Source organism: Danio rerio, chromosome 5 (genome assembly GCF_052040795.2).
Source record: "Danio rerio strain M-AB ecotype USA chromosome 5, GRCz13ab, whole genome shotgun sequence".
Lineage (NCBI taxonomy): Eukaryota > Metazoa > Chordata > Actinopteri > Cypriniformes > Danionidae > Danio > Danio rerio.
The window spans coordinates 70,137,464-70,153,602 of NC_141025.1; the positions used below are offsets into that span (position 1 = coordinate 70,137,464).

At 36.8% G+C, this 16,139-nt stretch overlaps 2 protein-coding genes across 11 annotated transcripts in view; one reads left to right on the top strand and one right to left on the bottom strand.

Moving 5' to 3' along the window:
• Positions 1–16,139, top strand: part of zswim7 (zinc finger, SWIM-type containing 7) — a 191,084-nt gene that overhangs the window by 126,949 nt on the left and 47,996 nt on the right. The window lies entirely within an intron of this gene.
• specc1 (sperm antigen with calponin homology and coiled-coil domains 1) overlaps positions 1–16,139 on the bottom strand; it is a 183,929-nt gene that overhangs the window by 43,096 nt on the left and 124,694 nt on the right. For all 9 annotated transcript variants that reach the window (XR_015491977.1, XM_087254399.1, XM_087254400.1 and 6 more), the window contains 2 exons: positions 12,161–12,293; positions 7,876–7,978 (listed from right to left, as the gene is read on the bottom strand). Coding sequence is in view for 8 of the 9 variants with exons in the window: in XM_087254399.1 (XP_087110525.1) it covers positions 7,876–7,978; positions 12,161–12,293 (236 nt within the window). In the remaining variant the exon portion in view is untranslated. The remainder of the gene's footprint in view (positions 1–7,875; positions 7,979–12,160; positions 12,294–16,139) is intronic.

The window sequence follows — 16,139 nt, forward strand, 5'->3', positions numbered from 1 at the left end:
TTTAAATGCATAGTAATACCATAACACAGACACTGTAAAATAGTCTAAACAATATTAGTTTGTTGTTGATGTGTTTTAAGAAAGTAAAATCAATACCATTTTTTATTTACATCGTTAAAAATTTAAATCACAATCATGAGCTAGAAATAAATGGTGTTTTTTTGTTTGTTTTTTAAATGAAGTAATATACTGTAAACCCATATAAACATGTTGAGGAACAGTATAAACCCGTATAAACAGAGTGTAGTGGTCAGACATTGGCCATGGATGGCCGAGACAAATGAGAACAATAAAGCAGCCAGTCTCCTGACACCTCATTCAAACGGTGCAGGAGAAAATGGCTGTGTGTGTGTGTTTGTGTGCCAGTCAATACTCATAATGCCGTACTGTTAATACCACTTTTAGTGAGGCTTATCCTCATGCAATTGTTAGCATGACCAAATGAATGCCTTTCAACCTTTATACACTATTAGTAAGGGTTAACACAGTTCACCTATGCTCTGAACAGCCAACAAAGTGATTTGACTGAGGTCAGTACATTATTATTAACAATCATTTGCCGGAAATAGCCGGTGGCAGAAGGCTATGAGTAATTGTGATGTAAATGGACAGAGGGGTAGCGAAATTTAAACAAGAATTGAGGAAAGGGAGAGTAGCAGCAGCGTGTGTGTTCACAGGTGACAACGCTGTCCATCTTAGCGTGTTAGTGGGTAATTAGTTGCTCTCTCGCTTTCACAGCTGATGTCTCTTATGACATAGTGGACCAGTAGCCCTCCTTGACCTTTTCCGCAGCCCATATTAAGCTCAATTTGGAGTGTGTTCTTGAGCTAACCTTTTCTCAGGTCTGCAATGTGAGAAGAGGCCTGTGGCCATTGCTGTTCTCATCAACACAATCTCTCTCTGTGCTGGGCATTATGAATAAATTGATAAATGCAGACCTGCGACCTATCAAGAGGTGGAAAAAGTGTCACGGTCATGACTTAAATCGCTCCAAGACATGTCTTCCTTTCTTCTTTTTTTTAAATTAAGTATTCTAGTGCAACCATACAACAAAATAGCTTTGACGTTTATAATTAGCTTTGTATTTCTCAATTTTGAAAGTCTGTGTAAATCAGAAGTTGCTGAGATTAATTTCAGTATGTTATGATATACTTCCAACTGAAAATGAATATTAAGTAGGGACTTTTCTCTCATAGCAAACTAACGGTAAGAGAAGCATGGTTGAGACTATTATGGCTGAAGTCGTCAAACTAAAGTCAACAAAGAAGGACCACCACAAATGCTCAGACTTTGATTGAAGATTGCCAAAACAAGTTAATCCACTGAAAATAAGTATAACAGATTATTCATCAAAAGCAGAGATGCCCAAACTAGGACCCACAGGCCAAAGTTGGCCCATGGTAACCTTTGATTTGCCCCTTCATCCCATCTGAGATGAGAGGGAGAATGATGTGAATCGTTTCGAGATTGTCAATTTAAATTTAATGCAACCGATTGTGTTTGTTTTATAGTTAAAAGTGAAATAAATGATGTAAATGAATTAGATTTTGTTTAAATGTACATACTGTCACCCGACAATGAAGACTTTGGTGAGGAAATCAAGATAAAGGCAGATTCTGCTTGACCAGTGTATTCAGCTGTGAACTCCACTGTATTATAATGTTTTTGTTAATTTAGAGTTTAATATGGAGTTTTTTTTTTTTTTGCAGCTATAATCACTTCAAGTCTTCTTGGGGGCTTTCCACAAGGTTAAGCATTGCGTCTATAGGAATTTAGAAGCTTAGTTTTGAAGTCAGGCATTGATATTGGAGGAGATGGACTGACTCCACTTAAAGCTGTTCAATCGGGTTGAGGTCAGGACTTTGTGCAGGCACGTCAAGTACACCAAATTCACAAGGACTTTTTGAACCTTTCTTTTGTATACTGTTGAAACAAGAACATCCACAAAGTGAAATTGTCTTCATATGCTGAAGCATTATTAGTAGTTCACTACATATTTCCATACACAGCTTTAATGAGATTCAACAGTTGTTTTCCCTAAAGCAGAGGAATGTGGGCTGCATGCGAATGCAAAAATCCTTGTTAAATTTAATTACTAGCACACCCACATTTTTGGAACTGGCACAAACAAATAATCAGACTCCATGTCAGGATTTAAGCACTGACCACACAGAAAAATTTACATTTTATAACACCCAGAAGCCTAATTGATTACAGTGCTAAAATCCACAACTATTAGTTTAAGCCTCTTATTGCATTCCAGCCGCAGAAAGCTAATTATTTGAGAGTGGTTGAGGCCAGAGGATTGAAAAAAAGCTGAATGTATGCCTGCAAGCCAAAGGACTAAAGAAGCACAGCGCTGCCTGGAGTTTCTCCGTCTTTGCCAAATCGGTTTATCTTCTGTACATGGTATTGGGTGCTTAAAACATCAATACAAACCAAGTGAACGGGCTCCTTTTTTCCAGTATTAAGCAAAAATATGATGAAAGGGGGAGTAGGAGAAAGCATGAGGGGCCCTTTAGTGTTTTGTTTACCAGCAGAGGCTAATATGGAAGGTAAGCGTGTTAGTGCTAATCTTCCTCTCACACATGACAATGGTGGAGACCTAGGTCTGGTCCCCTAAGGGTTTAATGGGCCTCATACAGCCTATTAGAGCATTGAGTGAACCAGTAGAAATATTATCTGCTCACACACAACTGCACGTGCCCTGTTACACATTATTTGCCTCTGGGAACACAAACGCAGACTGATACAGCCAATGTGGCTCAAATGCCAATTTGACTTGTTCGTTGTTCAGTTTTGGGATAGTTACATCTGAAACATGATTAAAATTGTATGACCTTTCTTAATCTCGCAAGGCTAATCTCATACTATTTAGACAAATAATACAAAACAGAGCTTCAAATAATTTCTGTGAAACTACTGGCAGAGCGAGATGCCCTTTACTGATAGGCTATCTTTTCCCAGCTCAATTTATATAACAAACATTCACTTTTGTGAGCACAATTTGCAAACCAACTTTTTCCAATGAAGTATTCCCACATTGTTTGCTGTAATTGTTCTTGGCAAAGCAGTACATGGTAGCATGCAGAAGGTATTTCTGAGGAAGCTAGAATCCCCAAGGAACTGTTTGTGTTGCTTATTATACAATGACTACAAATCTTCTGTTTTTAGTAACCTAAGATTTTATAATAGTAGTGTATGTTTATATATACACTCACTGGCCACTTTATTAGGTACACCTTACAAGTACCAGGTTGGACCCCGTTTTGCCTTCAGAACCGCCTTAATTCTTCGTGGCATAGATTCAACAAGGTACTGGAAATATTCCTCAGTTGATTTTGGTCCATATTGACATAATAGCATCACACTGTTGCTGCAGATTTGTCGGCTGAACATCCACGATGCAAATCTTCTTTTCAGTAAGTTTAAAGAATCTTCCCTAGTGAATCTCCTGAATTTGATTTACTGTTGCCTTTCTATCAGCCCGAACCAGTCTGGCCATTCTCCTCTGACTTCTGGCATCAACAAGGCATTTGCGCTCACAGAGCTACCACTCCCTGGATATTTTCTCTTTTTCCGTTCTCTGTAAACCCTAGAGATGGTTGTGCAGGAAAATTCTAGTACATCAGCAGTTTCTGAAATACTTAGACCAGCCCGTCTGGCACCAACAGCCATGCCACATTTACAGTCACTTAAATCACCTTTTTTTTCTATTCTGATACTCGGTTTGAACTGCAGCAGATCGTCTTGACCATGTCTACATGCCTAACTGCATTGAGTTGCTGCCATGCGATTGGCTGACTAGAAATTTGCATTAACGAGCATGTGTATCTATTAAAGTGTCCGGGGAGTGCATACTCATTAGCACATAGTGATGGAAATCCAGTTAACATACTGCTGAAACTATAAAATACTGCAATAATCCCTCAACCGAAAGCAATAAAGCAAACATCATACCTAATTGAGGAATTAGTTACTTAAAATCAAATGCTCAAAATGAATCCGACCATGAACAGAATAACTAAATTAGCATTTACATTTGCATTCATTTATTTAATTAGTCAGTGCAGATTTTTCGGTTTCAAAAATAAAAGATATTGTTGGATATCAGAACAGAAAATGTGCGGTAAAATAATAATAGTAAATGTAAATATGTTTTAAAAATTCTCCTCAACTAGTAAACGAGAGGTTTTGAAGGGCTTTTTTTCCTCTTTGGGTCATGTGTACTGAACAAATGCAATGATGCAAATTTTGTGTAGAGTTTTAAACAGTAACTTGGCACTCCTAGATTTATCAGTTTGTCATCAGTAGGATGACATGTTTCTAACTGAAATGGAATATTGAGTAGCAATTCACTCACAGCAATTTAATAATTGGAGAGCTATAGCTAAGCATATTATTAAACTGATATCATCAGAAATACTGTATGTCATCATACTGAAACTTCTTTTACTTTTGTTCATGAGAACTTTATTAGTGATGAATAAATTAAGTAGCCTCTTCATTAATGTGTCATGAAAACAACTAATGACAGTCATAGTAGAGAAAACTCAATAATTTAATTTCAACAATGAATTGAAGTAGAAACATCATTTTGTAATTAGTTATTATACATTAATGGGGAACAAATCATGATGATATGTATATATTTGCATAAAATTGTTGTCTGTTGTCAGCTGTATTCATATTAGAGCTGCACGATTCTGGCTAAAATGAGAATCGTGATTTTTTTTGCTTAAAATAAAGATCACGATTTTCTCAGGATTCTGTAGATGTAAAATAAAGGTATGGTAAAAACAAACATATGGCACAACATCAATAATATTATGTTTAGGTCTACTGGTTTTTATAAATAATTCTATTATAATAATTCTGATGTTGAATTATTATTTTTGAGAGATATGCTTGCAATCTGTCATATTAGACAATTTAATTCACTGATAAAATCAGACATTTATCATTATCAGATTATATTCAACATTATATAGGCTAGAGTAGTTATACTGACATTGTAAACATTTATTTTTATGCACAACTGTGGGAGAAAATGAAAGAAAATACATATCAAATGCTTGACGTAATCATAACTCTAAAATGCAATATGATCATTTGAATGAAGTGCACATTTTCGGTTTCATTCTGACTGCTGCTGTTCGGCTCCCAAACGATCACTCTGTGCCACAAACTGAATATTATTTACAACTGTATTACCTGTTACTCGCAACATATGCAGGTTCTTTTGTGACATTTAAGTGAATTATACCTTATAAATACATTATGTGACTCATTCAACTTCATTTGGAGGTGTCAATGTCACTGAGCAACGTATGTGAAACAATGAAAAGACTCGTGCAGCCGCCTTTTCTTCTCTCCTGAACTTGAAAATATGATTGGCAAAATCGTAAAAATGCTGGATTAAGATCGTCTAGGGGGTCGAATCGAGATCACGATCTTTTAACGATTAATTGTGCAGCTCTAATTCATATATATTATAGTAATCTGTTATCCATAACTGCAAATTATATAAGGGGCTATTTTACTTGTAAAGTGTTTTATCCTTGAACAAATTTAATTATATTTAAGTTTATTCAGAGAAATTCACAATTTGTTTAGTAAACTATTTTTTCCTAAAACAAAATATACCACTTTATATTTGGTGGCCTTAGCTAATATGTACTTACAATGACATGAATCATTTATTACATTGTACTTATGATTGAATAAATACCTGCATGTAATCACATCTACTTGACAAAAGTCGTGTTGTTTATCCCAGTTGTAAGAGCAACAAATAATAACTTCTAGTTGATTATTTGGAAAAGTGACAGGTCAATTTTTCTGATGAATCATCTGTTGAACTGCATCCTAATCATGACAAATACTGCAGTAGACCTATTGGAACCCACATGGACTCAAGATTTTCACAGAAATCAGTCAAGTTAGGTAAAGGAAAAATCATGGTTTGGAGTTACATTCAGTCTGGGGGCGTGCGAGAGATCTGCAAAGTGGATGGCAACATCAACAGCCTGAGGTATCAAGACATTTGTGTTGCTCACTACATTACAAACCACAGGAGAGGGCAAGTTCTTCAGCAGGATTGTGCTCCTTCTCATACTTCAGCCTCCACATCAAAGTTCCTGAAAGCAAAGAAGGTCAAGGTGCTCCAGGATTGGCCAGCCCAATCAACAGACATGGACATTATTGAGCATGTCTGGGGTAAGATGGAGGAGGCATTAAAGTCCTGCAAGAACGCTTTCTTTGCCATTCCAGATGACTTTATTAATAAGTTGAGTCATTCATGCAGTCTTCCAAGCTCATGGGAGTCATACACAATATGGATTCTTTTTCCACTGCACCATGACTTTATATTCTATACCAGGGTTTTTCAAAGTCTAAGACAGTGGGCCTCCCTTTTGACACAACTTATCCATTGGCGCCCCCCTCCTCCCAAACACACACTCACGCACGCACGCACGCACACAAAATTCTGGAGGTTTTTCTGCTACCTCATCATGCTTGGTTTCAAGGTGTCGCCGAAGTTTAGCGGGTCTCATGCTGTCATTAGCCAAAATATCTTGACAAACCACACATAAAGGTCGTGGTTCATCAGCTGGTCCTGTACACAAAATCCTAAATTCAAATACTGACCATCATATCGTCGTCTTTTGGGTTTAAGCCCTGAACTTGAAGGCTTTGAATCGGGGGGTCTCAGAAACCGATCCATTGTTTTAGCAGCATGATTAGCAGGCATATACCTGTATTGGCGGGCTTGCCAAACAGAAGCGAATTCACAGCTATGGCCTTCTGGGTAAAAACGGTTTTCTTATTTTTGACGTATTATTTTTTTAGCTTTGTTTAATTAAAACGTTTAAAAATAATAAAAAATACATATAATAATTAAACTTAATAATTATATATTTTTTATATAATATTTTTTCCCGCGCCTCCCCTGACATGCTCTGGCGCCCCCCTGGGGAGGCTCGCCTCACACTTTGAAAACCCCTGTTCTATACTGTACATTATTTCTGTTAACTGACAAGACTTTTGTCTCAGCAAAGACCTTACTGTCCTAATTAAATAATTAAAATAATCAAGACATGATCATATTTAATTTTGGTAAAATAAGCATAATCTAGAGGACGTTTGCCTTCTAAAAGCCACTTCTGATACCAAATGATCAACTAGAAGTCAATTATTAATTGTTAATAGTTAATTATTATTTGTTTTTCCTAAAATTTGGATAGGCGACAAGACTTTGGTCAGGTAGTGTATAATCATTTCTGTTATTACACTACTGACCATCCCGAACACCTACCCATACCACCATACCTGTCCCTAACCCTAACTGTATCTTACCTCAAGAGAACTAAAAGTGATCTGCAATACACTGTGAACACAGCAAATACATTGTATTTCTTTTTTAATGCAAGTATATAGTCGTTAAGCCATGAAGTGGGACCAAAAACATGCACCATGTACCAGTAACATACTTTAACCTACATATTTTAAACTGACGATCATACCACACTGTCATTTTTGTGTAGTGTTTCTGACACATTTTAACATAAAAGCAGCTTGTTCAGAGGGCTGGACACAGTATATAAACATCCACTTACCTTATTTCAACGACAACTCAAAGGTAGTAAACAACTCAAGCCCGAAACAGCCATCAAACTCTAAACACTTATCATTTGAACTCTCAAACGTCAACTTTCTTTTTCTACATATTAGTGCGTCTCATTTTGATGTCAGAAGTTACACATTCCTGTGGAAATGCTGTATTTAAACAGTCATGCCAATAAACCTTGAGTGAAAGAGGAGAAGTGGAGAGAGAAGGGTCATTTTTTACAGCCTATGGCCTGTGCTCCTTACCGGATAGCCCTCTGTTTTCTTCTGGCACCACTTCAGTAGAGCGTTCCTCTTAGATCCACCATACTCCCGCGCCAGAGCGGACAGAGGGTCTGTTCTTTCCACACTAGCATCAGGGGACACACACACACACACACACACACACACACACGCACACACACACAAACACATACGGTCACTAACACTCCATCTGTGTGTGAGACCTCATGGGGCTGAGAACTGAGATTCATTTAGCGAGTGTGACATGCACTCCTAACATTTAGTTATTTCCTAAATGCGATTATAGCACCGAAAGAGTGGTGTGTCCAAGCAAATGCTGAAAATATACACAGGGTTTCTACAGGTTTCACCAAGTTAAAGTTAAGACTTTTAAAGACCAATATAAAGGAAATGTTAGACTTACACAGGGCTAAATGCTAGGGATTTTTTCTTGAATATCCCAGTTGGAAAATATTTTCACTTGCCCTATCAAAAATGATTATAATTGAATACATTTAATAATGCATTAATAATAATTTAATAATAAACAAATATAGATGAGGTCAGGATTCTATGAAGTAAAAAAAATGGAGAACTTTTAAACAAATAAGTCATTAAAATATTATGGTAAACAGAGTTAAAACGCTACTTTCAAAAAGTTTTATTGGGATTGTTGGTGATTGTATGAGTGTTAATGGCCAGATTTGGGTAGCTATGCATGAACAAAGAATAAAATAAGACCTGGTAAAAAAAAGATTTAAGACCTACAACTCAAAATTTCAGTAGATTTAAGACTATTTAAGGCCTAAAATTTAGCTTTTGAGATTGAAGACATTAAGACTTTTTACGACCCCCAGGATACCCTGATACACAAAATATGAAATGTACTCGGGAGAATGAATGTAACGACAGATTGTGCATGACTCGGACTTGAATGCTTTTCTTTTATTAGTGTTTAAGCGCTGCTAAAATCCTCACACACATGTGAGCGTACATCAGGGGCCTTGCTCTGAGCGAGAAACAACAAACATGAAAGATAATCAGACTGCCTTGTTTTGTGCATGGGAAGATTAGATGACTCTGTGGTCATTGCACTGGGAGTCGGAAGACTGTATGCGTCATCGCTTATCACCTTTCACACTGATGCTTGAAACAGATTTAGCATGCAGCCAGTATGAAAAACATTTAAGAGAGAGTTTCGTTAGATTTACAGCATTTATTAATATAGGTTTGAGTAACATGTTGACGTCAATTGGTCAGATGAACAAACCTTTTTATTTGCTGTGATTCAAACATCAGGGGGTTTCAATGAAATATTCATTTCATAACTCTTCTAAAGTATTCTGTTGTCTATAAATGAATATAAACTATAATAAAAATTAGGGATGCTCCGATCAATTGGCCGAAGATCGGTATGGGTCTATAATCACATTTCATGACCCCATCGGTACTTGCAAATCTGGTCGACCTAATGAACTGATCGCAGGGGTTGTTTTTGAGTTCATAAGCAGAGTAAGATGTACATGCAATCCTGTATGTTTGTACAGCCTACAGCAGCCACAACATATGAAGAGGTAAATGATATGTGGAGGTGTGAATGATCGATACGCTCGCATCACAACAACTAAAATATATACAGATGCGGTGTAACCTGTTAATCTAGTCTATTGGACAGGGTTTCTGTGGGGTCTTAAAGTCTTAAAATGTCTTAAATCTCGAAGTGCGATGCTAATCTGTGCTGATTGGTCCGATGACCCAGTCTGTTGTGATTGGTCGTCTGAGTTCAGCACGAGATGGAGAGAAATGCCCAACACGCTTATGAAGTACTCAGAGCACAGAGTATGTGTGAGCCCCATGCTGTAGAGCATTAAAGCAATGCAGTTAAACACCAGCATATTCCTCTATTCTTAACCATTAGTAAAAACAACGACACACATGCAGTATAAATCCACACACTGGCAAAAACTGTTATTATTTTTATAATAACTATTTATAACAATTTTTCAATTTTCAGAATGTTCACTCATTATTGTTCTCTCATCTTCAGACATGATCAGTCCCACACACACCCACACTCTGCTAGCGTTGGAAAGGAAAGGCGTGTTCACGTTTTACCAGATCTGGCACTTCATATATAGGATTGCTTCGTGTCGACATTAATACGAATAGGCAAAAGAACCAGATGAACGGCGAATTTAAATTACTGTGAGTCGACTATTTTATTAAAAAAATCAATTTTTAAACAAGGTACGCTTTCGGGTTTAAACCTCAGCTGAATGTTTTCCTTCACTTAGATTTGTGTTATGCAAAGTATGGAAGCTCAAAAACCCATAATAGGGGCTCTTTAAACTTGAGCTTTTTCCTCACCAGAATAAATAACATTTCACACAGTAATAAAGAGAAAACAGTTATTTTTAATGACAATTCTTCTAATGTTAGTGTTTTTCAGTATTTTATGTAAATGCTTCCTTGGTCAACATAAAACAGAACAATCAAAATAATCATACTAACCTCAAACTTTTAGGGCTCTTTTTTGACGATCTAGGCGCAAAGTCTAAAGTGCAGGGCGCAAAAGCATTAAGGGACTGTGAGAATCTATTTTTGCTATTTTAACAATGGAAAAATCCGATTTGCGCCATGGCGCATGGTGTAAAAGGGTTGAGCTTATTCTCTTAATGAGTTATAGGTGTGTTTTGAGAATAAACCAATCAGAATCCTATCTCCCATTCCCTTTATGAGTCAGTTGCATCGCGCCATAGCGCATTTGCTATTTACATAGCAGACTTTGTACACTAAGTGGAAAAACTGAACGCTTCTCTAGCAAGAAAACAGTTAAACAGAGCATCTGCAGCGTGAGAATGAGAGATGAGCCTCTTCATTCTTTACTTTCACTCTCTTTCATGAATAAGGAAACTTGTACGCACAAACATCCATTAGTCTACATAAATAACTTTGTTTGTTAAGCGCAAAGATTTGTTTTAAAACTATTTCTAAATTCAGTTCTAATTTCCAGCAAATTAATAAATGAAGAATAATAACAAAGTGTGGTCAAACAACTGACTTATATCCAAATACACATGCTGTGCCCCATATGGTCCAAAACCTGACAGGTGGGCAAATCTAAGCTTGTTTTTAATAAAACAAATATAAATATGCATATAATAAATAATAATACTACTAATAATAGCATTATACAAAAGCAAATTGTAATGAATAAACTAAAAAAAAGCCCCCTGACATGAAGGCAGTGGTTTTTATATTTATGTAGAAAATAATAATTTTTGTAATATTTTAATCCTTTAATTGTTTTCATTTGTAAAGATATTTGCGTATTGCTGTACATCCTGTGTGTATTAAGCAATGTTTAAGCGAGACGCACAACTAACGCACTCTGTGCTGGACTTTAGACCTGCTCTCAGCTGGTCTATTGAGCAGTCTATTTTAGTTCCTCAAAATAGCAACGCGCCAGCAATGCGCCTTAATACGCCTCCTTTTTTAGACCAAAACGCCTATAGGCGCACAGATGAGTGCAAATGCATTTGCTATTTAAACAGTGTGCTGCAAAACGTCAAAACGACACTTGCGTCAAGCTGAAACTAGCAAACAATAATTGTGTTGTGCCTTTAAAAGTCATTATAGATTTGAACAGTTTATGTAATATTTCTATAAATAATAAAAGAGACTCATCTAATTGCATGTCTGTATTTGTTGTAATCTGCAAACTCCTCAAAGAATTTCTCGCAGTTTAAAGATGAGCAGCTGATTTAGAAAATTTACATGATTAAAACAGCGTTGTACTAATTACTTTATAATTATTATTATGCAAACAGCTTTTACAAGCTCATGTGAAAAGAGAGAACACAGCATGAAACATTAGTGTCTTTAAAAATGAATGTGTCACACCACAGGACTATTAAAATGTGTTAATTAAAATGTTTAAAAAATGAGGAAAATATTAAAATGCTCAGTTAGTGGACTGTGATATGTCACCTTTAATATCTTGGAAAAGTCTTTGTATTATTCTTTGCCAAATCGTGACTCTACTCTGTGCAAATCTCTAATTAAGCATTAATTCAAAGCAGGAGTTATCAAGCAAATTGAGGAGAGATGGGTAAGGAATGCAAATGTCTCATGAGTGGAAATAGCGATTAGTCCTTTCTGATCTAAGTCATCTTCTTAACCTGTTTTATTTACACATTTTGTGAAGTGAAAGGTCGCCGTCTATTTCCTTCCGAGTCATCTGTTGTTTTAGTGCCCCTAGTGAAGGTGATTATCATTGCAGCTGTGCTTTTGTAGTTATTAAGCTGACCTGAGTTTGCTGTTGGCTCTGTTGTAAGTAAACGATGCGTTGCGGCCGTTGAAGTGAGCTGGAGTTTTAATCACAGACTCCAGAGACGGGCTCTTCCTCATAAGAGACGAGGGCTTCAGTTCATCACATGAACCTGAGAGAGAAACAACAGAAAGTTTATTGTTGTGTTTTATTATTGCCATGTTTCTGCGGAATATGTTGTTCAGTGGCATATTAAAACCCACAAAGTGAAGTTTAATGCTCTGATGTTGCACTATTTGTTTAAATACGGACAACTGTTACTGGTAGTTTCGACACTAACATTAAAGGTCCTGAGAAATTAAAATAAAACAATTTAGATGTTGCTTTTAAGGATATCTATGATATCTAAGTTAGTGTGCTTCAAAACAGTGCCCACATTTGCAGTTAGAAAATATCAAATTAAAATATAAAGTTGGTCACTTCCGCCTAAATGGAGAAAGATATTTTTCCACGTCACCACATTGACTTTAGTTTCTCATCAAATCTTGACCAATCAAATGCTCTCTAGTATCTGACATGCCCCGCCCCCTTCAGGACACTTCTCATTTGCTTTTCATTTGATGCGCTTGATCTTAACCACTCTCACTGTCAGAGCTGTGATAAAAATTAAATGCTATTGGCTGTTTTTATGGGGAGGGGCTACTCTGTCCCGCCTTCTTCACTTTTCAGTTGCGAGTGTTTCAAACAACTAATAAAAAATGCACTTTTCAATGCACTTCATGGGACCTTTAAGCAGCATAACCTTTTTTTACTGAACTTTTTTCTTTCTTTGGTGACTACAGTAGATCATTATGTAACTATGATTTCTAACACTGTCAACACTGGACATGAGTGACTAAAGAACGTTACATATACGTTGTGCAACAAATGTACAACAGTAAACTGATGCTTCTTTCTATTTATGACAAACTGACTGAAAGGATCAATGATGTCACGTCTAGTGTTGACAGCCTGTAGATTGTGTGATGCAAAACAGTGAGCACATATTGTGGAGGATCATGTGACACTGAATACTGGAGTAAAATCAGCCATTGAAAAATTCATGGTTATGGTATGTCATTATTGAATTTATTTATTTTAATATCCTATTATTTTATCTTTATGTATTTTCATTTTGTTTATTTATTTATTTATTATTATTATTTTATTGTTTGTTTCAATGTTTTTTGTGATTAATATTTAAAATGTTAATTAAATTTATTATATATTTATTGCCACATCAGCAACTTGGGGCTATTTCAGGGCAATATTTAACATGTTAATAAAAATATGCTATAAAAAATAGAATAAATCTGATGTTTTTGAAAATATGTTAAAATATTTGGAAATAAATTTATGCAATCAAATAAATCAATCTTGAGTGAGAATTCTTTAAAAATTACATCTAACATTAGAGTTCTGTGTGTATAGTATGTTCTCTATTTGAACACCTGTTTCAGAAAACCGTAGGCTAATTTTCCACTTCCAGCCAGGCCATTCCATTGCCTAAAGGGGTAGTTCCCTCAAAAATTATAATTTGCTGTTTATTAAACTTAGTAGAAACCAGACTTGAAGTGGAAAGCGGGGAACCAAATTGTCAAAAAAACAACAACTGCAAACTGTGAATGCAACCGGAGTTGAAAATACAACATTTAAAACATGCATAAACATGCAATAAAAATATGTAATGAAATAATTGGATCGTAAGTAAGAATAATTATTAAAAATTATATCTAACATTAGAGTTTTGTTTCTATGTTTATATCAGTGACTGACAATTCATAAAAGGGATTTTTTTTTACATTCTAGCACACAAAAAAAGTGGAAACTTGATGTAATTGATACACTCGCAAGATTATCAAAGCTCATTCTTTATGTTTCTTGTTGTACATATTGAAGGGGTAGTTTAAATTGCTACAAAAAAATTACAATTTAATAATAGGCATAATAATAATAATAATAATAATAATACTTATTATTATTATTATTATTATGTCCCAATCAATTGCTGCTTAACCAAAAGTTTAACAGATAGCGTAAGACAGCATCATGTAGTTTGGGTAACTTTATTTACTTTACTGGCAATTGTACTTCTTAGTATCTTTCTTTTTTGTAAAACACCAAATAGAGGGGGAAAGGTATGTTTATATTCACATTTACTTTATCATGTTCAATTAAGCCAGCAGTAAAACGTACTAATGCACATTTTTTATACAAATCTTAATATGCATGTTAGGAAAATCAATTAATGAGACCATTTGAATCGAAAATTAGCTAAATTATCATATTCACACCACCAGCATAATAAGTAAGCCATGAAGAGGTATTTGTGCAACAAAATGCAGTTGGTATAAAACTGATTATAACCAAATGGTAAAAATTAGTAAAATTAGTAAAAATTGAGCACTTACGGACATTTATTTCAATGTTTAAGTCAGCCACATAAATAATGTGTATTACTCTGCACTGCAGGCTGATTAAATCGAAAGTAACTCGAATATATAGTACATACTTCAAATGTCGGGTAGGGAGTGGGTCAAAACCACAAGTGGCTATTTGTGACTGCACAACAATGACAGTGATTCAAAAATGTATGTTTTGAGGGGCTAAATCTAGTTATATTTTTGACATCAGTTGAGAGCCCAAAAGAGGAGGAGGGCGGGCTGCAAATGGCCCACAGGGGAGCAGTTTAGGACCCTTGACTAAAGGCTGATTTATACTTCTGCGTCAAACGTCGGCGTATGCTACGGCGCTGACGCATAGCCCTTCGCCGAGGCCATCGCCGTCACTGACGTGCACCTCTCAAAAAATGTAACTACACGTCGCAACGACGCGTAGCGTAAGCTCTGTGATTGGTCGGCTTGGTAGCGCTGACGAGTCTGGGCGGGAACGAGAGCCGCGTGAATGGCGCGAGCGTTGTTTACAAGTGTGGAGTCCCGTGAAGGAGCTCCGGATGGAAAGTTTTGTTCTGTGTTTACCTCATGGTTAAAGTTGTTGCACGTCCGCCGGTTCCTGCCTCAAAATGAGCGAGTTTGAGCCACTTGTACATCCCGGAAGTGGAAAAGCAAAAAAGCAGAGAAGAAACTCGACACAGAGGAACATTAACACCTCACTGCCCACTAGCGATTCGGAAGTGTTAATGCAGAACGACAGAGACAGCGCGCAGAAGTATAAATGCACAGCCACGCGCGTTGCCTGCGCCGTGGGTTACGCCATTCCCTTGACGCAGAAGTATAAATCAGGCTTTAGGGTGCTTTCACACCTGTGAATCGATTCAGTTGTTCCGAAACAGAGATTACAAATGTTACATTGTTGCTCTTTGCTCTTGGAGCGGTTCGCTTTCACACTGCAAAGTTTCTAATTGGACCAAAAGAGCTAAAACAAGTCACGTGTGAGTAAACTCTCCTCAGGAGAGGTGGTGGTTTGATGGAGATTGACAGGGTGCGCGCGCGACGTGTCTGAGGAGAGATGCAGTGGGGAGGGGTAAGAAGGGTGCGCGACGATGCCTATTTGAGGACCGGGAGGGACACGTGAGATTACCGGGAGATCATCACTCGTTTGCGGGCATCCGGAGACTCGCGAAACTTCCCGCCCTACTCATAATTCTCTCTTCATATAGCCGTAAGCCTATTACATATCCATAAAACACTGTGATATAACCGCGCTCGGATCGGATTGCTTTCTTACTGCAATCGAACCGCTCCAGGGTTTGTTCAATCTAGCCGAGACCACCTCATTCAAGCGATCTCGGAGCGATTACTTTGGCTCGGAACAGAGCGTGATTGCCCTGTTCACATATGCCAAACGTACCGCGCTAACTGGGCAAACGAGACACGTTCCGAAACAAAAGTGTAGGTGTGAAAGCACCCTTAAATGTTGTGCTTGGCCAACCACAGAGAGAAACTGGTCACAAGGTAACAAAAAACTAACCAATCCTGAGTGACAAAATTGAACTAGATACATTCAACCAGGAATCATT